At 48.6% G+C, this 11,307-nt stretch overlaps 1 protein-coding gene across 1 annotated transcript; it reads left to right on the forward strand.

Moving 5' to 3' along the window:
- The first annotated feature begins 1 nt into the window (after position 1).
- On the forward strand, positions 2-10,016 carry samm50l (sorting and assembly machinery component 50 homolog, like). Its single transcript, XM_056277169.1, has 14 exons — positions 2-91; positions 995-1,096; positions 1,541-1,628; positions 1,866-1,972; positions 3,529-3,659; positions 5,030-5,117; positions 6,005-6,133; positions 6,324-6,395; positions 6,524-6,610; positions 7,300-7,370; positions 7,489-7,556; positions 7,672-7,818; positions 8,287-8,428; positions 9,379-10,016. Exons 1-14 carry the CDS (start codon positions 2-4, stop codon positions 9,422-9,424), a joined length of 1,368 nt encoding a protein of 455 aa, XP_056133144.1. The 3' UTR covers positions 9,425-10,016.
- Positions 10,017-11,307: the final 1,291 nt, after the last annotated feature.

The following is an 11,307-nucleotide window of genomic DNA, read 5'->3' on the forward strand; positions in this document are numbered from 1 at the left end:
AATGCATGGCCGTGACCTGGGCATGAACCCTGACGACTTGATTGAGGTGCCAGAGCAAGAGGCCAAACAGGAGGTCCTGGAAAACAAAGACGTGAGTTGACTACGAGGTCTAACACGGTGGTCCTCAACTGCCCTCCACAAGGCCCACGGTACTGCCGGTATTCTGTTCTGCCAAGTTGATAAATATGTTCACCTGTCGTGCCAGGTCAACAAACTCCCTGGACAGACAGGTGGACTACCTGGTACAGTAGAAAACCAGCAGTACTGTTGGCTCTGAGGGAATCTCTGGAAACGTAAAGGCCCGATGCAGTCACTGTCACAAAGTCATCATCATCAGGGAAATGTTGGTCATTAAAATAGGGGTAAACACTTTGTGATACCTGTGTGGCAGTTTTTTCTTTTGGCATTGTAAAAGTCTCATCCTATATATTTAACCTCAGTATATCCTGACTAAATACTCTGCATATTATTGCGCTCATCTATCCTGTATTAGCGTAACGGAGAATTCTTCTGTGGTAGACAGAAGAATTCTCCTGTTTTCTGCAAGTCAGAAATGTTCTCAGCTTAATGCCCGTCCATGGGCTGTCTTATCTTTTTATCCAATCTGATTCATATTAGAAATACAGTTAGAGTTAAGGTTAGCCAGAAGTCAACATATCTAGTGTTTATCTAATGACATCTCTCACTTGCAAAAATTAGGCATGCGTACAGCCGAGCTAAATGAGTGTATTGAGAAACACCTCACTCATTTCAGGTGATATGAACTTGTGTCACAACTCAGCATACATTTCTGAACCGTGTACTCCACCAGGGATATTGTTGTTTCCAACTTGGATGTCAGTACACTCTCCATAGAAAATGAATGGTTTGATGTCATACGGAGCATTTTGGCACTGAGCATGTGCATAAAACTTGAGAGGCCAGAGAGAAATGGAAAGACAGAGGTGTTAGTGATGTGAACGACGACCAAACTCAAGTTTCCCCTTTATTACAGGTGGTTGTCCAACATGTCAACATTGAGGGTCTGGAAAGAACTAAAGAGGATTTACTGGGATATGAAATCTCAGAGGTCTTCAGTGCCAAAAACCTCATAGATGTATGTATTGCAAACTGTGGCTTGACAGTATAATGGGAATCACCACACACACACACACACACACACACACACACACACACATATATATATATATATATATATATACACACACACTCTCTCTGTCTCAAAAGTCTAGAAAAGGATTTATTTACAGACATTTTGGTCTTGAATGTTTCAAATTAAAGCACAGAGTCGGTTATTGATTCTGAATCCAAAGCTTGTACAATGATTATTACTCACATCAGACGCATATTTCACTCCTCATTTTTTAATAGTTGTGGAGACACTGGAATTTCACATATTGTGATGCACTGTGATGTGACTTCATTGACAGTTAAGTAAACCAAGCTCTAACTTACGGCATGTCATTGTGGCATGCAAAAGGTTTAGGGATCCTGTCTAAGCCTGGATTAAAGAGCTTGCTTATCTATGTTTTTGGGATAGGTCATGAAAAAAGCTCACGTGGCCAGACAGAGACTGCTCCGTCTGGGTATCTTCAAAGAGGTCGAGGTGCTCATCGACACATCTGAGGGTAACCAGTTCAACCGCCCTCCCTTTCTCAAACACCCAAACACTTACCTGCATAGCATACAGGTGTTCCCATTCAAGTTTAATTGACGTAATTTAATTCTCTCTCTCTCTCTCTCTCTCTCTCTCGCTCTCGCTCTCGCTCTCGCTCTCGCTCTCTGTCTGTCTTTCTGTCTCTCTCTGTATTTTTCTTTCTTTCTCTCTGTCTGTCTGTCTCTCTCGCTCTCTTTTCTCTCCTCAGGTAGAGATGCTTTGCCCAATGGTCTAGATGTGACTTTCGAGGTGACAGAGATCAAGAGGTTGACGGGAAGCTACAACACCATGGTTGGCAACAACGAAGGGAGCATGGTGAGAGAAACAAAACACTCAGACGTGAACATGATTTAAAACTCATTTTTGTTTCATATTTTACTTTGATGTTATGTTCTACAAACAGCCAGGCAGGGCTGTTTTTTAAGAGTGAGTACCAAGCCAGGGTTCATTGTTATAAGTGGTTCTCATATCCAATCCTCGGGGGGCCCACAGTACTGCTGGTTTTCTGTTCTGCCAGGGAGTTTATATTCTCCTCTTGTGTCCAATCTGAAATCCTCTGATTAGAAGGCTGGAATGCCTGGCTGGACTGAGGGCCACTGATTTATGTAATTTCAAATTTAACCATCTCTGGGAACAGGTTATTTTTTGTTTTTCTGTCAGTGTCACTTCTTCACTTGATCACATTATTTTTTGTCTTATTTACTATACGGACGAAGAAAACGGCCACACATATATGCTCCAGCACACCTTTATAGAGGGCTATTAGACAAACATTCGATGAACTGTGTTTTGATTCAAATGTTATAATCTTGTTTGCTGTTGCAATGCACCCGTTTCATCAAGCACGTACACATGTGCCATCTCGGGGGGGGGGGGGGGGGCAGAGACAGAATATTAAGTACATAGATCTGAATTACAGAGGCAAGTAGCTCCTGGCCAGCATGAATTCAAACATCACAGAAAAAGGCGTTAAATAGCCTAACCCATCAAATGACATCAATTTTTCCTCCACCGACTGCTTCTCAGGCCAGCCCCCTAGAATTGGGATGTGCACATATCTACCTTAACCCATATTTACTATGCCATGCCTTTTAATTAACTGTTTGCAAAATAATTGACAGAATGATCCACTAATCAGCGCTTGGCAATCATCTCAGTTTCCTCTGACAAACAATATCCTACTCAGTCTACAGGGATCGGCTTTAAATTCTAGATTAGAAAAGATGTAATTACCAAATGGGAAACGGTGTAATGATGTTGTCGGAGAAACTATATAATAGATTCACAATATCCTGAGTGACTGGAGGGCAATGTGTTTTTTATTCCATCTCCAAACCCAAATCTGACCTTTAGATGTGCAATCTAGAGATTAATTTTTTGTGATTGCATTTTCCAAGTTTAAATAAACCATCAACAGGCACATATACATATCAAATACAAGTTGTCTGCAGACCACCTTGCTCTGTTTACCTTGTGACCTTAAAGTATTAAAAGCAGGGCTCGCTTTCAAAGTTTATTGGACATAGCAACAGCAACCAAGGGAGGCGGGACTTGGAGAAATTTCGCAGACGATAATTTAGCAGAATGAATACCAACTGCCAAGTATAACGTACTCCCATTATTTATCATCACCGTTCTTTCCAAGACCTTGTAATAATGGAAGTCCGCCTTGTTTGGAGAGCGAGCCTTCTCATTTAAATCTAGCCAGCGACCTGTAATCTTTTCCTAAGTGAGACACACAAAATGGCGGTTACCGTGGTGTGGAGGCTGGCGATGCTGTGATTTCGAACTCTGATAAGAGAGGGGTAGCGCAGGTTTACAGGCTGATACAGCAGATGCGTGTGTGACCTTTCGAACCCTTTGTCTCCCAGGTGCTTGGTCTGAAGCTGCCCAATGTGTTCGGTCGCGCTGAGAAGCTGACTTTCCAGTTCTCCTACGGGACCAAGGAGACCTCGTATGGGCTATCCTTCTTTAAGCCTCAACCTGGACACTTTGAACGCAAGTACGGGCCGCAGCCCCTCCTCCCCATCACCTATGGCAACATCAATCAATCAAGTTGCATTTTATATGGCGCCCTTCTAGCTGCAACAGCCACTCAAAGCGCTTTACAATTAATTAATTCACACACACATACACACACACACAATAGCCATCAAAAAAGATCCCTCGGGCATCCAGGTAGCGTGGCGGTCTATTCCGTTGCCTACCAACACAGGGATCGCCGGTTCGAATCCCCATGTTACCGCCGGCTCTGTCGGGCGTCCCTACAGACACAATTGGCTGTGTCTGCGGGTGGGAAGCCAGATGTGGGTACGTGTCCTGGTCGCTGCACTAGCGCCTCCTCTGGTTGGTCAGGGCGCCTGTTCAGGGGGGAGGGGGAACTGGGGGGGTGATGGCGTGATCCTCCCACGCGCTACGTCCCGCTGGCGAAACTCCTCACTGTCAGGTGAAAAGAAGCGGCTGGCGAGTCCACATGTATTGGAGGAGGCATGTGGTAGTCTGCAGCCCTCCCCGGATCAGCAGAGGAAGTAACTGGCCGGATACAATAGGGGAGAAAAGGGGGGGGGAAGAAAAAAAGATCCCTCGTCTGCTACGTCCATCCTCTAGCCATGTCAAACTCGTGCTGCGGCAGCCACCGAAGTCTGTTCCTCCTTGAGTGTTGGGTGTATAAACTGCTGGTTTTCAAATCCGTCCTCGGGCACATGCAGCGCTGCAGGTTTTCTAGCCTTTCAAATAGTTAATTACGTTCACCCATTATGTGAGGTTTTCCAGCCGTCTGATCTGGGAGCTGTTAGATCTGCAACCACAGGTAAATGTAATTAACTACCTGACGGAATAGAAAACCTGCTCTACCCTTAGTACCTGAGGACCTGATTGAGAACCACTGGTGTATATGGTAGGTCAATTATAATGCGTGACAATGAATGTAGACGAGTCAAGTAACACTTTCTGCGGTTATCACTTCAATAAATGAAGTCGAACAAATAGGAAAGGGGAAGTCAGATTCAGCTTTCCAGGGAGAAGAAGAGGAAGAGGGCCAAACCTAGCTAGAAATATGCATATTTGAAGTGTTCATATTCATATTCATATTACTGATGGGATGAAGTTAAGCTCCAATAGAAGCAGCGAAAACTCCCCATGGAGCTGATGTGGGACGTCGGCATTGGCTGCATGTCTGTCTGTACTGTAGAATTGGGTCATCCCATATCCAGTGGGATCCCATATCCAGTGACACCTCACCTCCTTTCTCCACTTCATTACTGCTCTGTTAAACCTTCATGGGTAAAACCTGAATGATTCGAATTAGCGAATGATTGGCATCTGGATCACAGCCGGGGTTTTGGTCATAATCGGATGTGTTGTCTGTTTCAGCCTCACACTCAACCTGTACAAAGTCATGGGTCAGTTCCCCTGGAGCTCGCTGAAAGAGACCGACAGAGGGCTGTCAGCAGAGCTCAATGTGAGAATCTCTGTGTGTGTCTGTGTGTGCGTCTGCGTGGCCCTGTTCTTGTACTTCTGTCTCTGAGGACTAATTTGAGTTTCTAACCATCAGAGTGAGGGCTTTCTGCAAAGGGAGGACATTTTGTCCAGTCCTCACTTCTTTAAGGGTCTATTTTAGGGTTGGGACTTGGGTTAAGGTTCGGATTAGGTTACGGTTAGGGTAAGGGTTGTGGTCAGGCATGTAGTTCTGATGGTTAAGGTTAGGATTAAGGGCTAGGGAATAAATGTAGTCAACGAGGGTCCTCACAAAGATATGATATACGTACAGGAGTGTGTGTGTGTGAGTGTGTGTGTTTGTTGCCTTTTGGAAAGGATGCTCCATCCTCCCCTTTAGAATTATTTTTCTTCTTCTCTGCTATTAATGAAGTACAATCAGAATGTGTACATTTGTCAAGAAAATGTTCACCCCGCAGGAATTTGGCTCAGTATATGTTAGCGTGGTCACATGGGCAATGTAAACATAATAAAGAAAATCTCAAAAGACTAATCTATATAGCGTAGTGGACTGATAGATTTGGACCATGCTAATTGGTGCTGAGATGTCAGGTATCCAGGACAGAATTACCAGGCCGGGTTCTGCCTACAGGATAACAGGATGTGACATGTGGTACCGGCAAGACTGTATTATGTGACCGTAGTTCTTAACATAAATCCGTTACAAGTGTGCAAATAAAGGTCTTGCAGCCCGAATATCTGCGTTCGTTTCTGGTCTTTTTAAAGGCCGGTTGTGTGTAGCTGGCATTTGAAGCACAGTAGATGACCCCCTCAGATGACCTCACATCAGCGACAGCAACCAAATAGTGATTGCCGTGTTATTTCAACGTCCGCTCTCGCTTCTCCTTTCAGTTTCCCCTCGGGATGACCAGCCACACGCTGAAGTGGGAGGGGGTGTGGCGGGAGCTGGGTTGTCTGGCGCGCAGCGCCTCCTTCGCGGTGCGAGAGGAGAGCGGGCACTCCCTCAAGTCTGCCCTGATGGTACGGTCTAGGACTCCCTCCAGAAGATCCCAGTGCCGTTCCTTATATGGGCCTTTCTCTTTGCAAAAACATCTCCTCCTGTCTCATTACTGGCCTTTGGATATCAGGAATATTCTGGAATCTTTCTGTGAAAAGACAAATTGTCAGTCACTCGGCCAGTCAGTGATTTTTATATCCTTTCTCTTCGCAGCACACCATGTCGGTCGACACGAGGAATTCTTCCATCTTCCCCCACAAAGGTGCCTTAATGAGGATCAACCAGGTCAGTGTGTGTGTCTGTGTGTGTGTCTGTGTGTGCGCATGCACTGGTAACTTATGTATTATTGTGGCGATGTAGTGAAACCCAGACCTGGCTTTCTTGCCAGCTGAGCTTGAGTGTTTGCCTTGCAGGAACTAGCCGGTTACACAGGAGGAGACGCCAGCTTCTTGAAAGAGGACTTTGAGCTTCAGTTCAACAGACGACTCTTCTGGGACTCGGTAAGACAAAACCCGGTACTTCTGAACCCGGTCAGCATATACAGGAAATGGGACTTTTAGTTTTGTAAACTTAAACGTGTCTGTTAAGCGAGTTGTCTGCGTTTGTTTGAACTATCACAATGCAACAATCCAGCCATCTGATTGGTCAAACAACGCCTCCAACCATGCGGGCTGATAATACATGATCAAGAAGTCAGTCAGCAGTCTCTTCTGCTTTCATATTATTCGTACAGTGTGCGTGTCCTGGTAAAATACAGTACTTCAGAAAACGTCAGACAATAAGCATATGTTGTATGAAGGCCTTTACTGTACTGTACTGTAGCTGTCCTAGTTAACATTTCTATAATTAGAATAATTCTAGTTAATGATTCTCTACAGTCATCATATAATAGGTGTGTTTATTGTTTGTGTGGTTTTTTTTTTCCAGTTGCCGTACTGTTGTAATTGCTGTAAGTAACCACAGGGCGGTGCAGGACACACTTACTGAGTGTGCAGAACTTGGCAGAGCAGAAGTCTAGTTCCCATAAGGGAATGGTTATAGTTCACTTTCCTTCCTGTTCCAATGAATTCCACACATTGCCTTTCTTCATGTTGCCTTGTTTTGAGTCGCAGTTTGTGAATTATGGCTGACGTTTTTGTGCAGTCCTTCCCTAACGTTGATTTACTGGGTGGACGTTGTTTTCTCTCAGGTGTTGTCTGCCTCCCTGTGGGGCGGGATGCTGTATCCGCTTGGAGGGAAGCCTTCTTGCATCGCTGACCGGTACGAGCCTTTTCTGGATGATGATAAATGGTGTCGGATCTCCTTCGAACCCCCATGCTGTATAAAACAAGGTGTCGTTCTAAGTGTGACTCGTTTGACGCTGCTGTCTGTTGCTCAGGTTCTACCTTGGCGGTCCCACGAGCGTGCGAGGCTTTGGGATGTACAGCGTTGGGCCGCAGAGTGAAGGTGAGGTCACGCTGCGTCCGCCAGTCACAGAAAACTGGTTTTCGGAGAAGCCAAAGGCACGAGGACATTTTCCGTCGCCCCCTGCCTCACCTCGGTATCCTCTGTTGTGCTTCAGGTGACTATCTCGGTGGAGAGGCGTACTGGGCAGGCGGACTTCACCTGTACACCCCGCTTCCCTTTAGACCGGGCAAGGGCGGCTTCGGGGACCTCTTCAGAACACACTTTTTCCTCAACGCTGGAAACCTCTGCAATCTCAACTACGGTGGGTGTCTTTTCGATAAAACTTGGAGCCAATCACCTTTTTTCTTTCTTTCTCTAGCCTTGGCTGGTTGGTGCACTGGAAACAGAGCAACTTGCAGACACCAGTTGTATTTTAGATTCATTTCCAGTTGTGTTATCTCCCCTGCTTGTGTGTTCTGTGTTGGGTGTGAGCAACGCACCGAGTCACGTTCCAGATATCTGCGAATGAACTTGTGTAATAAGCTGTCAGTTAATTCAATGACTAGGTACACTGACGAGATGGGGGGCACATATAACTGTCTCGTCTGTCTGTGTGCAGATGAGACTTTAAAAATAAAACGTCAAAACGGAGTCGTTCTCTCCTCGACGCTCATCCGTGTTCAGTTCTGCCACATTCCAGAACTTGCTGCTGATGGGAATAGGGAGCCGGTAGGGAACGTGGGATGCGTGTAGTTGTGCGAGGCGGTGTAACCACTCTCGGTGTGTGCAGGCGAGGGTCCCCGGGCACACCTTCAGAAGCTGGCGGAGTGCATCCGCTGGTCGTACGGCGCGGGCATCGTGCTGCGTTTAGGAAACATCGCCAGGCTGGAGCTGAACTACTGCGTGCCCATGGGAGTCCAGAGCGGAGACAGGTACCGTAAGACACCACACGTACACATTGGTACAGGACTGAGTGAAAATGATAATAATCATCATCATAATGATTTGGTTTTACATAGCATAAGTGTGTGTGTGGGGCGGCACGGTGGCGCAGTGGTTAGCGCAGTCGCCTCACAGCAAGAAGGTGCTGGGTTCGAGCCCCGGGGTAGTCCAACCTTGGGGGTCGTCCTCTGTGTGGAGGTTGCATGTTCTCCCCGTGTCTGCGTGGGTTTCCTCCGGGTGCTCCAGTTTCCTCCTACAGTCCAAAGACATGTAGGTCAGGTGGATCGGCCGTACTACATTGTCCCTAGGTGTGTGTGTGTGTGTGTGTGTGTGTGTGTGGTGGACTGGCGGCCTGTCCAGGGTGTCTCCCCGCCTGCTGCCCAATGACTGCTGGGATAAGCTCCAGCATCCCGCAACCTGATAAGCGGCTTGGATAATGGATGGATGGATGGATGGATAACAGTAGGAACTTTATGAGAGTCAGATGGTGAACCCAATAAGATTTCTTTGTTTCCTTTGTATTAATCCCAAGGGCATTCGTTCACGCCACGTTGGTGCGGCCCGGGGTCGCCTGGGTTACCTACCAGAGATATTGGCGCTGCGTCATCAGAATCCTGTAGAATGTATCGGTTTCGGTATAGCTGTACGGCAGTCGTCGGCACAGAGAGTGAAAAGCATGGCTGACCTCACACGACCCCAGAGGGCCCCAACATTGGTCAATGAAAGGGGTTTGTTCACCTTTACAATCTGGACTCGGGGGTAGTGACAAAAGAGGCACGCGGATGAATCAAATGGGCATTCAGTCCCCGCTGGGCCATTATCGACCCGAAACATCCAGACGTAGGTAGCGAAGGGTCGGACCGCGGCCGTTTTGGGGGGGAAAAAGAATCACCCTTAAATGTTCATGTCTTTCTCCCTCCCTCCCTCTTCCCACACACAGGATATGCGACGGTGTCCAGTTCGGAGCAGGAATCCGCTTCCTGTGATGTCATCGGCTCGCCGTACTCTTGCACAGGCCATAATGTTTAAAAAAAAAAAAAAAAGGGGAGAGCGTAACGCCACTTCTGTCAGTGTGTCGTAAAGTGCAACACTAAGCATGGATCCCGCCAGAATGCATTGTCCCGGAGAAGACCCCCCCCCCCCCACCCGCCCACCTCCACCCTCAGCTGTGTGTACCGGTGAATAACCACCACCTCTGTTTCCTGTGGTAGCACGAACTATTTATGTTTCTAGGGACTTCGATAGATTTGGGCACATCAGCCACGCCACGCCGCTCCCTACCCCCCCCCCCCCCCCCGTTTTGACACGACTCGTCCGTAACGTTGCGTGAGATCTGAGCCACAGCGGGCGCTCCTGCGGCCCCCGTGAGTCGAGTCCACACCAGGTGACCCAACAACCGCCACACACCGGCGCCGAGTCGAAGCGTTGCCGGCGAGGGGCCGGGCCGTCTCCCGGCCCGGCGGCAGAGGTGGACATTTCTTGAAGGAAGCCTACCGCCACTAGTGCCCTTACCTGTCTGCCCTCTTTTTGATGTTGTTGAAGCTGTTCTGATCCGTACACAAATTAAAACACAGCTGTTCTCTGTTTGTCCTGACTCTTTGTTGTGAGACGCACAAGAAGCCGGCAGATTCTCCCACCTCAAACGCTCTAGTCTGCACTGCCGGGGTATTTGTGTCTGCACCGCCGGGGTATTTGTCTCTGCACTGCCGGGGTATTTGTGTCTGCACCGCCGGGGTATTTGTGTCTGCACCGCCGGGGTATTTGTCTCTGCACTGCCGGGGTATTTGTGTCTACACTGCCGGGGTATTTGTCTTGCACTGGCGGGGTATTTGTCTCTGCACTGCCGGGGTATTTGTGTCTACACTGCCGGGGTATTTGTGTCTACACTGCCGGGGTATTTGTCTTGCACTGGCGGGGTATTTGTGTCTGCACTGCCGGGGTATTTGTGTCTGCACTGCCGGGGTATTTGTCTCTGCACTGCCGGGGTATTTGTCTCTGCACTGCCGGGGTATTTGTGTCTACACTGCCGGGGTATTTGTGTCTACACTGCCGGGGTATTTGTCTCTGCACTGCCGGGGTATTTGTGTCTGCACTGCCGGGGTATTTGTCTCTGCACTGCCGGGGTATTTGTCTCTGCACTGCCGGGGTATTTGTCTCTGCACTGCCGGGGTATTTGTGTCTACACTGCCGGGGTATTTGTCTCAATGCGTCGGTATAACGGACCATATTTATTTTGACAAAAATTGTTCGCCTTTCAGGTGTCCGGGTGGCGTAGCGGTCTATTCCGTTGCCTAGCAACACGGGGATCGCCGGTTCGAATCCCCGTGTTGCCTCCAGCTTAGTCGGGCGTCCCTACAGACACGATTGGCCGTGTCTGCGGTGTATCCGGCCAACTACCCCACTCTTCCGAGCCGTCCCGGTCTCTGCTCCACCCCCTCTGCCGATCCGGGGAGGGCTGCAGACCACCACAGGCCTCCTCCCATACATGTGGAGTCACCAGCCGCTTCTTTTCACCGGACAGTGAGGAGTTTCACCAGGGGGACGTAACGTGTGGGAGGATCATGCTATTCCCCCTCCCCCCCGAACAGGTGCCCTGACCGACCAGAGGAGGCGCTAGTGCAGCGACCAGGACACATACCCACATCCGGCCTCCCGCCCGCAGCCACGGCCGATGTGTCTGTAGGGACGCCCCAAGCCGGAGGTGACACGGGGATTCGAACCGGCGATCCCCGTGTTGGTAGGCAGCGGAATAGACCGCCACGCCACCCGGACGCCCCTTGCTGGGTTTCTTATCGTGGGACGCGGCCCATGAGCCAGGCGTGCTGCGCTTTAAACGGAACCGGGGGAGAGTTCAGAAGACGTCATAAGG

This window comes from Lampris incognitus, chromosome 3 (assembly GCF_029633865.1).
Source record: "Lampris incognitus isolate fLamInc1 chromosome 3, fLamInc1.hap2, whole genome shotgun sequence".
Lineage (NCBI taxonomy): Eukaryota > Metazoa > Chordata > Actinopteri > Lampriformes > Lampridae > Lampris > Lampris incognitus.